The 20,584-nt window shown below is 43.3% G+C and overlaps 1 protein-coding gene and 3 non-coding genes across 4 annotated transcripts in view; all 4 read right to left on the bottom strand.

Moving 5' to 3' along the window:
- Positions 1 to 442, bottom strand: part of ZNF398 (zinc finger protein 398) — a 27,162-nt gene extending 26,720 nt beyond the window's left edge. The window contains exons 1-2 of the mRNA XM_014455826.2: positions 432 to 442; positions 97 to 277 (exon numbers count right to left, since the gene is read on the bottom strand). Coding sequence (XP_014311312.2) covers positions 97 to 277; positions 432 to 442 — 192 coding nt within the window. The remainder of the gene's footprint in view (positions 1 to 96; positions 278 to 431) is intronic.
- A 6,356-nt stretch (positions 443 to 6,798) lies between these two features.
- TRNAC-GCA lies at positions 6,799 to 6,870 on the bottom strand. The gene has a single exon. It is a non-coding gene; the product is annotated as a tRNA-Cys (tRNA).
- Positions 6,871 to 11,592: 4,722 nt separating this feature from the next.
- TRNAC-GCA lies at positions 11,593 to 11,664 on the bottom strand. Its single transcript has one exon. It is a non-coding gene; the product is annotated as a tRNA-Cys (tRNA).
- Positions 11,665 to 14,537: 2,873 nt separating this feature from the next.
- TRNAC-GCA lies at positions 14,538 to 14,609 on the bottom strand. The gene has a single exon. It is a non-coding gene; the product is annotated as a tRNA-Cys (tRNA).
- Positions 14,610 to 20,584: the final 5,975 nt, after the last annotated feature.

Here is a 20,584-nt window from a genome sequence, read left to right as displayed (position 1 = left end):
CTGCCGGCCCGGGCGGACACTCTCGCCCCGCGGCGAGGTCGTCTGGGCTCGTGCGCGATGGTTGCTCGAGGAACCAAGTGTAGCGTTTTCTCATACCCGAGAGCTCTCAACAGGTTGCAGCTTAGGGCCCAGCCGCAAACCAGTGCTCGTCAGGGAAGAGTGTTCTTCCTGGAGGTCCAAGGAGCAGGCACCGCCTGAAGGGAGGCGCTGGGGCGGGAGGCAGCCCAATTCCGAAAGGTGGAAAAGGGCGCAGTGCGGGAGCCGGGTGCCCGAGAGCCTGCGGGCTGGAATGAGTGGCGCAGGGGCACACGGCGGTGAGGAAGAGGACGTTCATAAGTTGCATAAATTGCAAATGTGGCAGCCAAGATGAAGCGGTTCACATCCCACGTGGCCCGTGTTAGGACCAAAAGCTAGTGTACAGTTGTCCTTACATCCGGATCATTGGGGTTATGGTTTGCTAGGTCCGTGCAAACGACTGGAGGAAGCACGTGTTCTCTATGGGGGTTGTGTGTTTCCGGTTGACAACCACGTGACCAGGAGTTTCAGGATAGCCCTCCTTTCACACTCAGAGTCCACCCAAACCTGTATTTCAACAACCGAATCAAGCCAATGTCCATAACAAAGTGCATAAATCACTGAAGTATGAGAACCATCCTGTTGGGGCACCTGTATACTAAGCTCTTTTTAGACAGTAGCTACACTTGCAGCATGTAAGTCGAATATACCTGCATATACATTTTGGTCAAATGGAATGTTTGGCAATTAAAAATTGCAATTCTATGAATCAAAATATCACCATGACAGAACGACTTCTAGAAAAAAAAACCCTGAATTTTCTTGGGAAGGAAATTAATTTTTATAACTTTTACTATTAAAAATGATTAAAAAATTTAAAGTTGCCCTGGCCGGTTTGGCTCACTGGATAGAGCCTCGGCCTGGGGACTGAAAGGTCCCAGGTTCGATTCCGGTCAAGGGCATGTACCTTGGTTGCGGGCACATCCCCAGTAGGGGGTGTGCAGGAAGTGGCTGATCGATGCTTCTCTCTCATCGATGTTTCTAACTCTCTATCCCTCTCCCTTCCTCTCTGTAAAAAATCAATAAAATATATTTTTAAAAAATGTTTTAAGTTGACCTTCATGCAAGAACAGTAATTTCACAGCCCCGTCAACTGCTGGATACCTCTATGGCCATTAAACGGGGACATTACTAAAAGAGGTATTTTCAACTGAGCTTCTTTAGCCAGCAAGTGTAGTTCTGCCAGTATAATATGGTAACATTACTACCAATTTATTAAATGGACCTTCCTTTAATAGGAACTTAGGGTAAAAAGACTTTACTCCTTTTTAATTCTTAGTCTTGAAAATTTTTTGAATGGTGATGGCATTTCATAGAAGCAATTTCACAGACTGAAGTTTTATGCAGTTTCAAGAACATACATGTTTCCAGAAGTAGATTTAAGATGGTTGTACTCATATTTTTGTCTCCAATTTCTAATATTTTTGTCTGTTCTTGCTGCTACACACAATCACTAGAGAAAAATTTGTCCTAAAGTTTGGACCTATGCCCTAGCCGGTTTGGCTCAATGGATAGAGCGTCTGCCTGCAGACTAAAGGATCCCGGGATTTGATTCCTGTCAAGGTTTCGGACTCCATCCCCAGTAGGGGGCGTGCAGGAGGCAGCCAATCAATGATTCCCTCTCATCATTGATGTTTCTATCCCTCTCTCCCTCTCCCTTCCTCTCTGGAAGCAATAAATTTTCTTTTTTTAAAGAAATGTGACAATGGAGCAATTTAATTGGTTTTCAAGTTAAGAAAATACTTGCAGTTTCCATCTGTATCTAACTTTCCTTGTAGGCATACTAACTGTAGCATCTTCCCTAGAGTAGAATCAAAGGGAAATCTTTTCAGCAGGAATCATGTAGGCACATCAATTTATTCAGCAAGTTCCCACAAACTGCTCTCTATGCAAGCAACTATTGGTTATTAGTAAGTCTTACTCTGGAAAATACAAAATTAAGGTCTTCGCCGAAACCGGTTTGGCTCAGTGGATAGAGTGTCAGCCTGCGGACTGAAGGGTCCCGGGTTCGATTCCGGTCAAGGGCATGTACCTGGGTTGTGGGCACATCCCCAGTGGGAGATGTGCAGGAGGCAGCTGATCGATGTTTCTCTCTCATCGATGTTTCTAACTATCTCTCTCCCTTCCTCTCTGTAAAAAATCAATAAAATATATTTTTTAAAAAAATTAAGGTCTTCTTTGTTCTAGAAGCCTTTGAAGGACCCAATAGCTGCCGCTCCATCTTGTTTAAATATTTTGTATATGTACATGACAAGACAATTTCAAAATCTGTTGTGTGTCATATAATTTGTTGTTGGCAGAAGTGGTCGACAGTCTTCCTGCTTGCAGCTAGTCATTTTCTATTACATCTTTTAAAGCTATAACCATTTCTGATTATAAACTAAAATGTCTAAACAAATTATAGTTTGCTTCTGCTCATAGTCTGCACCATATTTGTTTCACCGTCAATGATAATTCCATGCATTTCTCTTCACTGGTTTTACATTCCATAAATATTACTTGAAGTCAGCTTCACCACTATGTGGGTGGGACCCAGGAATCTTTCACCAGGTAAAGAAAGCAGAAACATGGTTGAATTAATCATGATCCTTTTGTTGTTGAACCTAAAATATTAAAGTTGATTCTTCATGTCTAAAAGTCACATATACCATACACTGTGGCAGCATATTTAGTAATTTCATTCACCTTTTCGGTACACAAGAAATACAAATCAGGAAAAAAAATTTAAAACAAAATAAACAAATAAATAAAATTGAAACAGATTTACAGATACAGAGAACTGCCATTTACAGGAGAGAAGGGTTGGGGGGGGGGATGGGTGAAAAGGTGAAGGGATTAAGAAGTACAAATTGGTAGTTACAAAATAGTCACAGGGATGTAAAGTACAGCATAGGGAATAGAGTCAATAATATTATAGTAACTATGTATTGGGCCAGATGCATGCTTGAAACATTGAAGGAACCACTCTGAAAAGCACATGGTTTTCTAACCACTACTAGTATACTGCACACCTGAAACTAATACAGAATAATATTGAGTACAAATTGTAATTGGGAAAAAATATAGTGTCCCAATAAATACACACACTTTGAATAATTATAAATGCATTGTTTATTAAAATACATTTTGTAAGGACAGAAAAAGTCCTCTCCTTTTCTTTGCTGTGGCCTTCCACAATTTATGAGAAGCACCTGGTAATTAAACTTCGAGATTGCTGGCTCCTCTACTTAAACAGCAGGATGACATAAGACTATACATACTCTCAAGGTTGCATCCTCGCATTCCCCTCTCCCTGCCGTTTTAACAGCTCAGGGATAATTTGCACCAAGGAATCTCTAATTAGTACAAAGTTCCCTTCCCTCTCCCCTTCAGACAAGCCTCTTTGTAACTTTTGCTTTAAGTATGTTTTACCGGCTTGGGGAAAATACTAAGACACCTCCTTAGGACATCTGTCTGACTGTCTCCTGGAAAGCAAACAAACTGTAACTTTTCAAGATACAGTTCAACTTCAACACCTCCCCGCCCCCCTTGTCACTTAGCAACAGCAATTGCTTGCTCTTTATTTTTATTTTTTAAATATTAAATATATTGATTTCAGAGAGGAGGGGAGATGGAGAGAGAGATAGAAACATCAATGATGAGAGAGTCATTTATTGGCTGCCTCCTGCACGCCCCTGACTGGGGATCGAGCTTGCAACCCTGGCATGTGCCCTGCCTGGGCATGGAACAGTGACCCCCTGGTTCACAGGTCGACTCTTGCTTGCTCTTTAAAAGTGCAGGCCACTCTTTCTTCCCTACCCTGTACTGACTAGCAATAAACTGGCCCTTTCCTCCCTTAGAAAGTAAAATAAATTTCCTCTCTGCATCTCTTCTCTTAGTTGTGAATTCTTTCACAGCCCCTGTCACTGGCCTAACCCTAACATTTCATTTTCGAAAGTGTATGCACTTTAACAGCTACCAACTGTTAAAGTGTGCATACATTTTTGGGGACAACTATATATGAAAAAAAAAAAAACATGCCCCCAACTTTCAAGACCCAGCTTTAGGAGAAACAGCTGGTGGCCACAACAGCGGACACATGAAAATAACAATGACACGCTAGTTGACAGAGGAGAGAGAGGGAGAGCCCTGGAGAGACTACAAAAACACCGAGGAAGTCCGTGAGCCCTCCACACCTAAAGAGAAAGGGGCTCCGGTGGCTTTGAGGACTCAGGAACACCACTAGCTAAGGCCTTAGAGTGAATTTCACTGTGATGGGACAAAGGGTGCCCAACTAGTACAATGGGATATTAGAATCATAAGAGCTACTGTAAGTTGGGAAGGAAGTAGAGAGAGTTAAAGTGTTCTAAAGTGGCCTGTGTTATCTGAGAGGAGGGTAAAGTTTTCAGTTAACCATGGGATTATGGAGTTTCTAGTAAAATCACTAAAATAGAAGAAATAGTATTAAATATTCAAAGTAGCAGGGGGAAATAATGACATTATTAAAAAAACAAACAAAAATAGGAGAGAAAAACATAAGGGATAAACATTGAAAGTGCAAAATAAGGTGGTAGATGTGAATATAAATACATCAGCAATTACATTAAAAATAAATTAAATGCTCCAGATTAAATGACAAAGATTTTGTATATCCTATTTACAAAAGACACATCTAAAATATAACCTTGATTCCAGAACGCAACAAGGACAATACAAAAAAAAAAAATGTATGGGCCAATTTCACTCATAACATAGGTACAAAATTAAATAAATTATGATCTAACTAAATCCACAAATATAAAGGGGTGGGCAAAAGTAGGTTTACAGTGGTTCATATGGAAAATAATACAATAATTAATAAATAATATAAAAATATACTCTCTGTTTTACGTACTCACAACTGTAAACTTCTTTTGGCCCAACCTGCATAAAAATAATGGAACTTCATGACCAAGTTGGACTTGCATCTAGACTGCAAGTTGTATTTAATTTTACAAGAAGCAATACTTGTAAATATAATTCACCATATTAACATACTAAAGGAGAAAGAGCATATGATTATCTCAATAGTTTCCAAAAATAAGGTTTTGATAAAAATTCACATCCATCCATGATAATTTTATTTATTTTTGAATATATTTTTATTGATTTCAGAGAGGAAGGGAGAGGGAGAGGGAGAGAGAGAGAGAAACATCAACGATGAGAGAGAATCATTGATTGGCTGCCTCCTGCACGCCCCCTACTGGGGATTGAGCCCGCAACTCAGGCATGTGCCCTTGACTAGAATCAAACCTGAGACCGTTCAGTCCACAGGCTGATAATCTATCCACTGAGCCAAACCAGCTAGGGCTATGATAATTTTATTTTTGCAAACTAAAGGAAAATTCCTTAATTTGGTAAAGACCATTTACAAGAAGTATAGTCTACAGTATGTATTTAATGGTGAGATGTTGAAAACTTTTCATGTGAAATCAAAAGGAGGAAATACCTACTATTAAAACCTTTATTCAACATTATACTGGAGGTCCTAATAAGTATAATAAGGTAAGAAAAGGAAATAAAATATATAAGGGTTGGATAAAGAAAAGAAAATGTTTAAAATTTTTAGATGGTATGATTATATACATATGAAATCTAAAAGAATCAACAAATAAATTATTAGAATTAATGAGTGTTTTAGCAAGGCTACTACCATAAGCCATACATTCCCTTATCACCTTTAGATTGGCAAAACCACAACCTTTATTTATTTATTTTAAAATATATTTTATTGATTTTTTTACAGAGAGGAAGGCAGAGGGATAGAGAGTTAGAAACATCGATCAGCTGCCTCCTGCACACCCCCTCCTGGGGATGTGCCTGCAACCAAGGTACATGCCCTTGACTGGAATCGAACCTGGGACCCTTCAGTCCACAGGCCGACGCTTTATCCACTGAGCCAAACCAGTCAGGGCAAAATCATAACCTTTAAAATGATACCCTAGAAATTTGTGTGCAAATTTTTAAAGTCTAAGTTAATAAATATTTTTACCCTCCTCCCAAATTACATAAATATTTTCAATCTTATCATCCCATTCCTGATATAATATTGTTAAACAGTATTTTAGTTTTAACTTAAAAAAAACTTTGCAAAATTAGACATTAATATTGTTATATGGTCAATGATTTTTAGATTTACTTACATAACTTACAATTTCCTTATTCAGCTTACTTCTTGTATCTCAGACCTCCCATCTGGGATCAGTTTTCTTTTCTCCAAAGTATATATTTAATTTTTTCTTTAATGGGGGTCAGTTGGTGGTAAACTCTCTGATCTTCAAATGTAGAACAGTTTAGCTGGGAATAGAATTCAGAGTTAACTGTTGTTTCTCTCAACATATGGAATGTGTCATTGCACTATCTTTTGGCTTCCTTTGCAACTATTGAGAAGTCAACCCGCAGTCCAACTATTGTTCCTTTGTAGGTGATCTCAGGTTTCCCTCTGGCTACTTGCAAAGGTCAGAGTGCTCAACCTCAGCCAGGAGATCAAGTTCACATTGGAGAGCAGGGGTCCAGGTGAGGGGAGAGTGGGAAGATCAGAGCAGTGAGATAAACACATCATCTGAGCAGAGCTGCCCTGCTCTGGGCAGGAAGGGCCTCCTCAGCTTCTTCACCTTTTGCAGGAAGACTAGAGATCAGATTCAGAAAGAGGAGAGGAGACTGGAACTCCTTTATGACCTTTATGACCATTGAGACTAAAATGCTAGGGGGCACCCAGATTTGAACTGGGGACCTCTTGATCTGCAGTCAAATGCTCTACCCCTGAGCTATACCCCCTGCCATACCAGTGACGCCCAATGAACACCCTTTCCCTGTGTGGCCACACCCAGAGCTTCTGCCCTAGATACCCTGTCCACATAGCTTGGCTGAGTTGCCAGACCTGCTTTATGCTAACTCATCTCCCCACATTAGAAGAAGCAACAGGTTCCCTCCTCCCACAGCTCCACAACCTCTCCACCTTCAGTCCCTAGAGGAGGGCAGTAATGTGGGGAGCACTCCCTGACAGCTGGAAGGATCCACACTCACATCTCTATAGTGGTTTTTGTGCTGAACATCTGAAAACAGACTCAAAATGCCTCATGGCCTGACCAAGCACGGAGCACCTCACAGAGAGAACACACTTGCCTGCCTACAGATCAGAGCTCTCTGCACAATGCTGACCCCTCCCCCTGCCCGAATCTCCACAGTCAACCCTTTAACTGCTGGGGGAGATGAACATACAGTCTCTAGGCTCCAAGTCCACCTTTCTGTGCTCTGCTCTGTGGTGCTGGGTTTGGGCCTCTGTAAACCAGGCTCTCCTTCGCCAGGTGGCTTCCTGGCTGGTCCTGCCAGTAGAGCTGCAAACGAGATGGAAGGTTGGAGCAGGAAGAAGCACTAGCTTTGGGTTCCTGTGTTGGGTTCCTGTCAGTGTCACCTGGCAGCCACTGTCCATCCAGTAGAAACAGCAATTGCCACGTGCAGTGTGGTGCTCACAGGCCCGGCTTCCCATGACTCTTCAGGGACAGCAGCATCACCTTAGAGATCGGAGTCCCTGATCCCAGAGATACTCCCCAAGCTTGTAAGACTTAACTTCCTCCTTTCTGTTTGTCCCCAGCCCTCGAGTGGTAGCTGCTTCTACAGAAACTACCTCTATGATATTTAGTCTTCCCTTTCTGCCCTTTTACTTCAAATTCCTGGTTATTGTGGATTAAAGTGTAGCCCCCAAAAGATATGTTGAATTCGTAGCATCCCCGCAGCCCCCGTGGGCAGGAATGTGTCCTCAAAGATGGAATTATTTAAGATGAGATCACCATAGAGTGAGTGGGCCCTTAATCCAACGTGACTGGTGTCATAAGAAGAGGAGAGACGCGCAGGCTGAAGACAGCCAGGTGAAGACAGAGGTAGAGACTGAAATGAGGCAGCAGCTTGTAGCTGCCAAGGAAGGCGGGGATTGCCAACAAACACCAAAAGCTGGAAAGAGGCAAGGAGGGACCCTCCAGAGTCTTGATTTCAGACTCTGGCATCCAGAACTGTGAGACAATAAATTTGTTGTTTATATCACCCACATTGTGGTACTTTATTACAGAAGCTACAGGAAATTGATATACTGGCTAACAATTATTTATATTAAATTCTGTTAAAATAACTGGTTCAGTTTCTTTACATTGAATCTATTGGGTGACACTGCTTAATAAAATCATATAGGTTTCAGGTGTACAATTTTTATAAATACATCATCTGTATATTGAATTGTGTGTTCACCACCTCAAGTCCCAGTCTCCTTCCATTACCATTTATTCCCCCCTTTACCCTCTTCTACCTCCCTGTCCCTCCGGGAATCACTATATTGTTGTCTGTGTCTATGGGTTGTTTGTGTATGTGTGTGTCTCCTTAATTCCTTCACCTTTCTCACCATAACTGGCTCAGTTTTTGTGTCTGGACTGGACCGTGGATGAGACTTAATTTAGTACCATTGGGGTTACAGGAAACAGACCCTAAAAGAAGGCATTGAGGATACATTTAGTCTTGCCCTTGGTCTTCAAGGCTGTGCTTAGCACCTCACTGGATCCGGAATAAGAAGGGATGGCCACAAATGTGCTGTTTCATAGGCTCTAGCCCAGCGGTTCTCAACCTGTGGGTCACGACCCCTTTGGGGGTCGAACGACCCTTTCACAGGGGTCGCCTAAGACCATCGGAAAACACATATATAATTACATATTGCTTTTGTGATTAATCACTATGCTTTAATTATGTTCAATTTGTTAACAATGAAAATACATCCTGCATATCAGATATTCACATTACGATTCATAACAGTAGCAAAATTACAGTTATGAAGTAGCAACGAAAATAATGTTATGGTTGGGGATCACCACAACATGAGGAACTGTATTAAAGGGTCGCAGCATTAGGAAGGTTGAGAACCACTGCTCTAGCCAGTCTCCTCCTGGAAGCAGACTACAGTATGGCCTGCATAAAACTGATTTTGTCAATTTAGATCAAACAGGGACAGAGATTCTTAGAGAGGGCACCCAGGACCCAGGATTCAGATGTGAACCCAGGACCTCTTACTCTGCAGTCAAATGCTCTACCCCTGAGCTATACCCCCTCTTACTAATAATACTGTGTAACTAATAGTGTTCTTTACACTTCCATTCACACACAGGTTGTTGGTTCTGACTCAGCAGCCAGCTGCTGGTCCTGCTCATTCCTTAAGGAATGCTGGTGCATGCATTCCTCACACCATAACTATCATTCTTTTCCAAAAAGGTACCACCTCTTGTTGGCACCAGCTTGGAAGTGCTGGTAACACTGGATTTGTGGGACTTAGGAGGTAATAAGAAAAGCAACCTCGCCTGGCCAGTGTGGCTCAGTGGTTTAGCATCAGCCCATGAACCAAGGGTCACGTTCGATTCCCATTCAGGGCACATAGAGCGGATCGATATTTCTATCTCTCTATCCCTCTCCCTTCCTCTTTCTAAAATAAATAAAAATATATTTAAAAAGAGAAAAGCAACTTCATTTTTGTCTCTCATTGCTGACCTTTTAAACTTTCTCGGTGAAGTATTTTCTTGTTCAAGTGACTTTAATGATCATAGGTAACAGAAAGCCCCATGGTTGCTGTCTGAATTCAGTAATCGAAATATCCAATCGCATGTAATAATCAATACTCTGAAATGGATTCTGATTTCAACTTCTGTTCTTCCCTAGAAGTGGGAGAGTTGGGACATGGTCCTTCCCCACCTAGCATTCATTCCTAGTGTGAGAAATGCTCACCTGTCCAGATTCAAATAACGTGCTCAGAGACAGAAATATGGTGAAAACGAGACTTCTAATAGGCTCTCGAGAGCAGTGTCTGTCGGGTTGTGCAGGCACACCTGGGGCAGCGAACACAGCCCATTTATTCAGTCCCTCCTCCGTTTCCTCATTGGCTGAGTCCGATGGGGTCACCTGTTTCCTCATAGGAAGCCTAGGTCTTGGGTCATTTAAAAGAATTGTGCTGAGGCCTTTTCTAGTTGCCTCCACCTCCCCCTGACTAGCTGAGGCCGTGCCTCGGGGGTTTCCACTTCTAGTAAAATTAGAAGTGTGCGTACAATCCAGGAGTTTCATTTCAGGGTCCCTTTGAGAAACTCTAGCATACGTGTATCAGGAGATACGTACAAAGATGTTCATTGAAGCATCATTTGTAAAAAGACAGAAAACGTTTCTAGTATGTCCATTAATAGTGGAATAGGTAAATAAAACTTTTTCACTCCTATAATGTAATCAAATTAAGCAGGTAAAGGTGGTTTAACTGAGAGTCCAAAATAAAATCGGTACAGGCACCAGGGGCAGGAGTGAGACAGAGTGCCCTGCGGAAATCTCGGTCACGTCTGATAACTAGATTACTCACCCAGCACTGGGGACAGAGGGTCAGGTTGCTGGAGATGAGACTATTGTTGAGAAACACTTTTCTTTTCCATTTTGCTTATTTTCTGGGACAAATACATTCTCCATCATATATGTTGCAAAATTCAATCTCTTGTTTAAGGAGTTTTTGTCACATAAAAATTTAAATTTTGATATAATCAAATTTATCTTTTATAGTTTGCGATTTGGGGGTTTGCAACCCAGCCTGACCAGGAATGGAACTGTGAACTCCTGGTTCATAGCTTGACACTCAACCACTGAGCCAAGGAGGCCGGGCCAGGCTGAGAATATTTTTTCCATTAATTTTTAGAGAGAGTGGAAGGGAGAGAGGGAGCGGGGGTGGGGATGGTGGGGAGTGGGGGAGAGTGAGAGAGAGAGAGAAATATAGATTGGTGGCCTCCCACAGGTGCCTGGACTGGGGCCAGGGATGGAACCTGCACCCAGGCACCTGCCCTTGACCGGGAATGGAACCCATGACCCTTTGGTGCCTGGGCCTACACTCTAACTATTGCACACACTGGCCAGGGCTTGCCTTCTGTTTTTAAAATTGTGGTAAAATACACATAACACTTTGAAGTGTACAGTTCAGTGGTATTAAGTAATTCATAATGTTGTGCAACCATTACCACCATCCTGCTCCAGAAAATGTTCATCTTCCCCAGCCGAAACTGTCCCCATTAATCAATGACCCACCCCCCCATCCTTCCACCTCCAGCCCCTGGCTCCCATGATTCTTTCCATCTCTGTGACTTTGACTGCCTCATATAAGTAAGCCCTTGCCTTTTTATACCTGCTTGATCAGTTGGACTTTTATTGCATCTTTTATTGTAAGCTGCCTCAAAACTTATTTTTTGAAGCAAGCTTGGTATAAACAAATAAAATCAGGATGGTAATAATTAGGCACTAGAGAAACAGAGAACGCCTAGGACAGACTTACTCTACCTCTCCAGCAAATGAGTATGGCTGAGGAGGTAAAAATGAAATGCATGATGAATGTCACAAGAGACACTTAAATCTCTAACACAAGTGTTGGAAATTTAGATTCCATGAGGCTTGGCCTTTGGGATAACAAGGAGATATATTTCCACTGGAGTAAAAGTCAAATGACATAGGGGGCACCTGGATTTGAACCAGGGACCTCTTGATCTGCAGTCAAATGCTCTACCCCTGAGCTATGCCCCCTCTTAGAATAGTTAGGCCTCCTCAGGACTTTTCTACTGAGCAGCCACACCCTAGACACCTATTATAATGCTTATTGAGCACTTACAATGTGTTAGATAAACTGTTCTAAGACCTTCATATGTATGACTTAAAAAATTATTTGTGGTAGTACTGTCCCAACCATCACCACCATCACCATCCTTATCATGGATGACGGTGACACAGGGAACTGAAGCAACTTGCCCCAAATCACAGAGTAAGTGACAAATCAAGAGTTAAACGACTAAAGAACATTCAATGGAGCCAAGATAGTCTCTTCAATAAGTGGTGTTGGGAAAATTGGACAGATATATGCAAGAAAATGAAACTAGACCACCAACTTACACCATACACAAAAATAAACTCAAAATGGATAAAGGACTTAAATGTACGACAGGAAACCATAAAAATTCTAGAAGAATTCAAAGGCAACAAAATCTCAGACATATGCCGAAGCAATTTCTTCACTGATACAGCTCCTAGGGCACTTGAAACTAAAGAGAAAATGAACAAATGGGACTACATCAAAATAAAAAGCTTCTGAACAGCAAAAGAAACCATCAACAAAACAATAAGAAAACCCACTGCATGGGAAAACATATTTGCCAATGTCATATCTGATAAGGGCCTAATCTCCAAAATTTATAGGGAACTCATACAACTTAACAAAAGGAAGATAAACAATCCAATCAAAAAATGGGCAAAGCATCTAAATAGACACCTTTCAAAAGAGGACATTCAGAAAGCCAAGAGACATATGAAAACATGCTCAAAGTCACTAATCATCCGAGAGATGCAAATCAAAACAACAATGAGGTACCATCTCACACCTGTCAGACTGGCTATCATCAACAAATCAACAAACGACAAGTGCTGGAGAGGATGTGGAGAAAAGGGAACACTCGTGCACTGCTGGTGGGAATGCAGACTGGTGCAGCCACTATGGAAGACAGTATGGAGTTTCCTCAAAAAACTAAAAATGGAACTCCCATTTGATCCTGTGATCCCACTTCTAGGAATATATCCCACGAAAACAGAAACACCAATCAGAAAGGATAGATGCACCCATATGTTCATAGCAGCACAATTCACCATAGCTAAGATCTGGAAACAGCCTAAGTGTCCATCAGTAGATGAATGGATTAGAAAACTGTGGTACATCTACACGATGGAATACTATGCTGCGGTAAAAAAGAAGGAACTCTTACCATTTGCAACGGCATGGATGGAACTGGAGAGCATTATGCTAAGTGAAATAAGCCAGTCAATGAAGGAAAAATACCACATGATCTCACACATTCATGGATAATAGAGACCATTATAAACTTTTGAACAATAATAGATACAGAGGCAGAGCTGCCTCAAACAGATTGTTAAACTGCAGTGGGAAGGCCGGGGAGGGTTGGGGGGCAGGAGGGAAGGGGGTAAGAGATCAACCGAAGGACTTGTATGCATGCATATAAGCATAACCAATGGACATAAGACACTGGGGGGTAGGGGAGGCCAGGGGATTGTCAAGGGCGGGGAAAAAAAGGACACATATGTAATACCCTTTGTAATGCTTTAAGCAATAAAAAAATAAAAAAAATAATAAATAAACTACTTAAACTTAAAAAAAAAAGGTATGGGCTGTGTATCTGAACTGCAGATGTAGGGAGCGGCCTGCATAAAAAAAAAAAAAAGAGTTAAACGACTACCACTTCACCCTGCCACAACTCAGCTGCCCTTGGAGGATGGGTGTTTAGGGCTTTGCTGCCTCAGGACCAACCCTTCTCCAGCCCTGTGACAATCAGCAGTCCCCTTCCCCTACCCCCCTGCAAACTCCTCCCCCTCTTATAATGGGGTTGCCCAGAAAAGCAGAGGGGATCTAAGCCAGAGCTTTGAGAGGACCCAAGCGGCTTCTGGAAGTCAGAGCACTTGATCTGAGATTTTCTAAATGTGTGAATTCATTAGCTTTTGTACGAGTAATGTTTTCACATGGCACAGAATTGAAAATGTACAAAATAGCATACAGAGAAAAATTTAAGACTCTGTTATTATTGTGGTGATCCTTTTGCAATATGTACACATATGAAGTTATTATGTTGTACACCTAAACTACAATTTTATGTCAGTTATATCACAATAAAACTGGAAAATATTTAATACAAATAAAGTAAAAAGAAATCAGGTAAGTCTAGTTAACATCCTTCACCATACATAGTTAGGATTTGTTCCCTTGTGATGAGAACTTGGGTGATGTACTCTCTCAACAACTTTCAAATACACAATATAGTCACCATGCTATACATTACATCCCAAGAGTCATCTATAATAATAAAAGTGTAATATGCTAATTAGACTGGACGACCTTCCGGACGAAGCCAGGGCTGCGAGGGAAGCCCAGGTCCCAGGTGTCTGCCGGCAGCCGAAGGGAAGCTGGTGCCAGCAGCCGGTGGAAGGAAGGCCTACTCTTGCACGAATTTCGTGTGTCGGGCCTCTAGTTTATCTTATAACTGCTTTGGTTTCCTCTTTTTTTGAAGTAGTCACAAACTACTGGCTAAACGACTAGTGGTAGTCATTTAACTCTTGATTCTGTCACTTTGTGATTTGGGACAAGGTGCCTCAAATTTCTGTGTCACCGTCATCCATGATAAGGATGGTGATGGCGGTGGTGATTGAGGACTACTGATGAAAACACCTATCTTGTAGTTTTCCTCTGAGGACGATATAAGAATGTGAAGACATATTTTAACAGAGGGCACAGAGTCAAGAAGAGAGGGTGGGTCCTAATTTCATTCTTGGGGGGATGCTGGATCTACAGAGACCAGGGAAGGCTGCTGGGAGCCTGGAATCCTGGAAAAAGGGACACACAAAGGGGGCACCCGGATTTGAACCGGGGACCTCTTGATCTGCAGTCAAATGCTCTACCCCTGAGCTATACCCCCAGGTATGTGCTTTTCCTTCACTCATAGCTTTATACTCATACAGCCACACCCAGACCATAAAAACCATTACAGCCTCTGCATCATTAGCTTCATATCCATTGTCATTCCAAACTGGCCTTTCTGCTCTGAAGCCCAACCCACTTTCTTTCCCAAGTTTGGTGAATCCATCCATAATTTGGTCACAATCTTTTGTTCACAGTGAGAGATAGCAGGGGTCTAGGTACCCTCTTGTTACTGAGGGAAAAAGCCCTTTTCCCACACCAAGCTCTGGGTCTGAGGGCCTGGCCCACCTTGTTCACTTGTCAGTTGCCCTCCATCTGTCATCTTGTCTTCATCCCTCCTTCTTTCTTTTTGCTCTCTTTCTCTTCTTTTATTCGCCACCTGTCTTTCCTCTTCCCACTATTCTCTGATGTCACTCACTGCCCACCTCCCCAGCCTCCCTCCTCTCCTAACCGCCCAGACCTTCTTAGTCCTTTTTCTACTTCAAATGTTGTCTTTTTAAAACTTACTCCTTACCTGAGATATAAATGGAAGACAGGCCTAGTAAGCAAAACGTGGGCCATTTACTCCCCAAAACAAAGTAGATGCCGGAAGCTAAGAAAACTGAAAATAACAGAGCAGTGTTGGAGGACTTATGACTTATCCTGGTAAATATTAGAACATCCCAAGACTGAAAACAGCCCCAAGGACAGGACACCTGAAATCCGGAACTGGGAGAACACCACAGTATGTATGCAGATTTAATGAAAAGATAATCACAGCCTACATGCTTAGCTGTCCCTTCCACCGGCCTGCTGGCATCGCATTTCCTCTCTGATACAATTACATTTGCATTGTTTTCTCCATGGCATAAAGGTGAGGGCTAAAAAAATATAGAGGGCAATTATAGGTGACTTTTGTGTGTTTTTTGTTGTTGTTGATGATGCTATTAAGGTGTCTCCCATTTCCTTTCCTTTGCCCCAATCCATCCAGCCCCCTACCTCTTCCCTGGTCTTCATCACTCTGTTGTCTGTGTCCACGGGCTATGCATATATGCTCGTTGGCTAATCCCTTCACCTTCTTTTATCCAGTCTCCCCCACCTACCTTCCCTATGGTCAATCTGTATCATATACCCATGCCTCTGGTTCTATTTTGTTAATCAGATTCCACGTATTAGTGAGATGATATGGTATTTGCCTTTTTCTGACTGACTTATTTAATTTAGCATAATTATCTCCAGGTCTATCCATACTGTCCCAAAAGGTAAGAGGTCCTTCCTTTTTTACGGTTGCATAGTATTCCATTGTGTAAATGTACCACAGCTTTTTTATCCACTCATCTGCTGATGGGCACTTGGGCTGTTTCCAGATCTTAGCAATTATAAATAACGGTGCTATGGACATAAGGGTGCATATTTTCTTTTTGATTGGTGTTTCAGGATTCTTAGGATATATTCCAAGAAGTGGGATTGCTGGGTCAAAAGGCAGTTCCATTTTAAAATTTTTGAGGAAACTCCATACTGTTTTCCACAGTGGCTGCACCATTCTATATATGGGTGACTTTTTAAACTTTCTTCTTTATACTCTTCTATAGTCTCCAAATTTTCTGCATAAAATGTATTACTTTCAAAATCAAAACAACCAATAAATACTACAAATTTAAGCATATTCCCCTTTTAGTAATGGCAAGCAATACCATTTCCTATTGACATAATTTCCTATTGTCATAAATAATTGCTTTATGACAAAAAGGATCAATGGAACACTAATTTGAGAAATATGCATAATTTATATAGCACTCATTCAAGCTTTTATTTTATTTTATTTTTTTAATTTTTTAAAAATATTTTTTATTTTATTTATTTATTTTTTTAAATATATATTTTTATTGATTTTTCACAGAGAGGAAGGGAGAGAGATAGAGAGTTAGAAACATCGATGAGAGAGAAACATCGATCAGCTGCCTCCTGCACATCTCCCACTGGGGATGTGCGCGCAACCAAGGTACATGCCCCTGACCGGAATCGAACCTGGGACCTTTCAGTCCGCAGGCCAAGGCTCTATCCACTGAGCCAAACCGGTTTCGGCAAAATATATTTTATTGATATTTTTACAGAGAGGAAGGGAGAGGGATAGAGAGTTAGAAATCGATGAGAGAGAAACATCAATCAGCTGCCTCCTGCACACCACCCCCTAGAGATGTGCCCGCAACCAAGGTACATGTCCTTGACCAGAATCGAACTCAGGACCCTTCAGTCTGCAAGCCGACGCTCTATCCACTGAGCCAAACCAGTGAGAGCTCATTCAAGCTTTTAAACAGATATTTATTTCCATTTTTGCAGATGAGGACATAGCTTCATCTGCTGTCTACTACCTCTCCAGTTAGGATGTGTGTCAATCTAAGACATTAATCAAGGCTCACATATGTCGAGTGTTTACTCTGTTGGGAGCACTGCATGGACAGCTTCCTCCCAAGAACTCTTTGAAGCAGGTAAAATTGTTGTCTCCCATGAAGTAGCTAAGATTACCCCTATTTTACAGATGAAAAACATTCAACTGATGCCAGGGCTGACCAGCAGACCCTGAGTGAAGAATGAATGGATTACTCCAACACATTTGCTGTGAAAGAGAGGGCTAAGGGACTGCCTGGCTAAAGGAACCAGGCAGCCTCGATTGCCTGTCTCATTAGGCTTTTATTGTAACAGCAGTTTGAGATAAAGTTTATCTTAAGATACAATCAGTAGGGTAAGTAATCTTGGGAGAACACACATGTTTGTAGTATTCTTTAAGCAAGGACACCCAAAGATTTAAGCATAAGGATTCCAGTAAACACCTGGGGGTCTGCACGTGCACAGACTTGTTTGGATAGGTCATTCAGCATTCTCCTAAGTCAGAATTCTGATAAACAGGGCAGGTGGCCTTTGGCGCACTTCGCTTTTCTCAGAATGACCTCCTTAAAAACTTTCCAACCAAGTCTTGTGTGCTCCCCAACAAGTTGAATGAATGAAAGTTAAGTCACTTTCATTCATTCAACAAACAGTAAGGACCCATTGCATCCCAAATTCTACTCTAGGCACTGAGGGCTCAGCAGTGAACAAGGCAAACAAACACGGTCCCTGCCCTCATGGAACTTCTATTCCGAGAGGTGTACGGTGGCAGATAGCAAATACATGAACCAGATCACCGCAGACACTGAAAACACTGTAGGGAAATACTAGTAAAGCAGGGTGGTGTGATGGAAGACGGTGGAAGTTAGATGGGGTGCTCAGGGAAGTGACAATTTGAGCTGAAGTCTGACTGATAAGAAACCAGTATGTAGAAATTTGGATACAGAACATTCCAGGCTATGGGTAGAATGACTGCCAAGGCCCTAAGGCAGGAACTAGCGAGGCAGGATTATGGAGCATAAACAGTAATAGTGCAGCTGCAGGGAAGGGACAGAGCAGGACAGAATGGAGCAGAGGTCAGGGAGGTGAGGCAGGTCACAATATAGGGCCTTGTAAGGCATGGTCAGCGGTGGGTTTTATTTCATGTGCCACCTAGCGAAGGGTGGAGCCTGGTCTGAATGCAGACCTATCTCCGGGCATGTGCAGGGGCCACTGCTCTGAGGCCTTCCTCATGGGCTTTCTGCAGTGGGTTTCCTGGGACCTGTCATCTCTGGCCTGTCCTATCGTGATAGCCTCTTTGGCCACGATTTTAGGTTTGTTATTGTTCTTCCAGTTGGCCTGTTACTGTCCTGGTGGAGGCCATATTATAGCAGAGGAGGCACATGCAAGGGTGACCCACTGTCACTCAGATACCTCTTCAATTACCATGTGATGAGTGCTGTGAGCCCACAGACCAGGGCAGGGTGACCCTAGTCCAGTGATGGCGAACCTTTTGAGCTCGGCGTGTCAGCATTTTGAAAAACCCTAACTTAACTCTGGTGCCATGTCACATATAGAAATTTTTTGATATTTGCAACCATAGTAAAACAAAGACTTATATTTTTGATATTTATTTTATATATTTAAATGCCATTTAACAAAGAAAAATCAACCAAAAAAATGAGTTTGCATGTCACCTCTGACACGCGTGTCATAGGTTCGGGAGAGCTTCTCTGAGGAAGTGACATTTCCACAACACCCTGCAGGAGGGAGGGAAGCTAGTTAGGAGATGAGTAGTCCAGGAGGACCAGGCAGCCTGGGTGGAGCCAGGGCCAGGGCGTCTTGGAGGTTGCATCGTGTCTTACCATTCATGTCCTCCCAGGAACCTCAGAATGTGACCTCACTTGGAAATAGGGTCATTGCAGATGTAATTAAATTAAAATGAAGTCATACTGGAGTAAGTAGGCCCTTAGGGCAATATGACTGTTGTCCTTATAAGAAGAGACACAGAGATAGAGACACACAAGGAGAAAGCCAGGTGACACTGGAGGCAGATACTGGAGTGATATGTCTCCAAGCCAAGGGACGCCAAAGGTTACCACCAGAAGCTGGGTGGGAGGTGTGGAATGGATTCTCCCTGAGCCTCCAGTGAGAACCAACGGTGACCTCACCTTGATTTTGAACTTCTATCTGGCCAATAAATGTCTGTTGTATAAGACCATCCACGTTGTGTTACTTGGTGACAGCAGCCCTAGGAAACTAATAAACAAATACACAGCCCAAGATAGGGCTGGAGAGGCAGGCGGGGCCTGGTGGGCCCTCAGGAGATTCTGGATTTTACCCCAAGAGCAACGGGAACCACTACTCTTAGGGCCCTGGCTGGTGTTTTCAGTGGTGAGAGCATCTGTCTGTGCACAGAAGGGTCACAGGTTCAATTCCTGGTCAAGGAGGAGGCAACCAACCAACCAGTGAGGATTAACCAAAAAACAAAACAAAACACAAAACAAACACCACAGAACACCATGAGCAAATGTGCATTTTCAAATGATTCCGCTGGCCCAACATTCTCAAAGCATTGAGTCAGGCCTCACAATATTGGCCCAGGCCACCGTTCCGATGCCATGGTCATTACTCACCAGGAACCAGGTGATTCTGTGTCCTCCCACTCCCTCAAGGGGCCGCCTTCCCGATTCCCACCTCTGCCTGCAGGTACCCACCAGAGAACAAGTGTAAACGGATGCCCTTCTGGAGACGGGTTTGGCAATATGCATAAAAAGCCTTTAAAAAAGTGTCCATATCCTTTGACAGGGCAAGTCGACCTCTTGGACATAACTAGACAAATATCTGAAAATGTTTCAAGGACCAGGAAAGGCCCAGCCCATCACCAGGGCGCTCCTCAAGGTGCACCCACCTGCACATGGTGGAAATGCATCTGCCACTAGCTTAACTGACAGTCGTTAAAAGGACCTGCCGCCCGGGAAAGGATTTTATAAACGCTGCCGCTCGCTCGGGTAAATTCCTGGGGCCATCCCTCCTTTCTTTGTCCCCGCGCCCCCCGCACTGCCTCTGTACCCCTCTCCTCCGAGGTGGCTTTGCGCCCTCGGGATGGGGCTCGCTCGGCTCCGTGGCACCCTGCAGGGCCCAGGGACCGGCCCTTTGTGTGCGCGCCAGCCGCCCGCATCTGCACCACTCACGGGCCCCAGCGGGCCGGGCGTGGGGGGAAACCAGAAAACGCGGGATCCTGGCTGGTCTCCGGGTGCAGCGGCCCGGCTTCGGCCCTTCCCAGGCGCCCGACGGCGACCCCGCGCCACCACCGAGAGGCCGGCGTTCCTAGAGCGGCCGCGGGCGGCCAGGTGCGGCGCCGGCCTCGGGGCCTCCGGCTCCGGCCGCCAGGGGGCAGCACGGCCCGGCGGCCCCCACGTGGCGCGGGCGCCCCCAGCGAGGCCGGAGCCGGCGGCGGGGCCGGAGTGCGCGCGGCAGGGTCCCGCCTGTTGGCCAGCAAAGGCTCGGGACGAAGGAATCAAATAATTCAAGGTCATTAGAAAATCAAATTTACAAACTACACATAACATTTATTTAACATAATAAATCTATTAACAATATTGTAGCGGTTTTTAGTAACCCCAGCCC

This window comes from Myotis lucifugus, unplaced genomic scaffold (genome assembly GCF_000147115.1).
Source record: "Myotis lucifugus unplaced genomic scaffold, Myoluc2.0 scaffold_51, whole genome shotgun sequence".
Taxonomy (NCBI): Eukaryota; Metazoa; Chordata; class Mammalia; order Chiroptera; family Vespertilionidae; genus Myotis; species Myotis lucifugus.
Note: the sequence above shows the minus strand (reverse complement) of the source record. Positions and strands in the feature narration are given on the sequence as shown.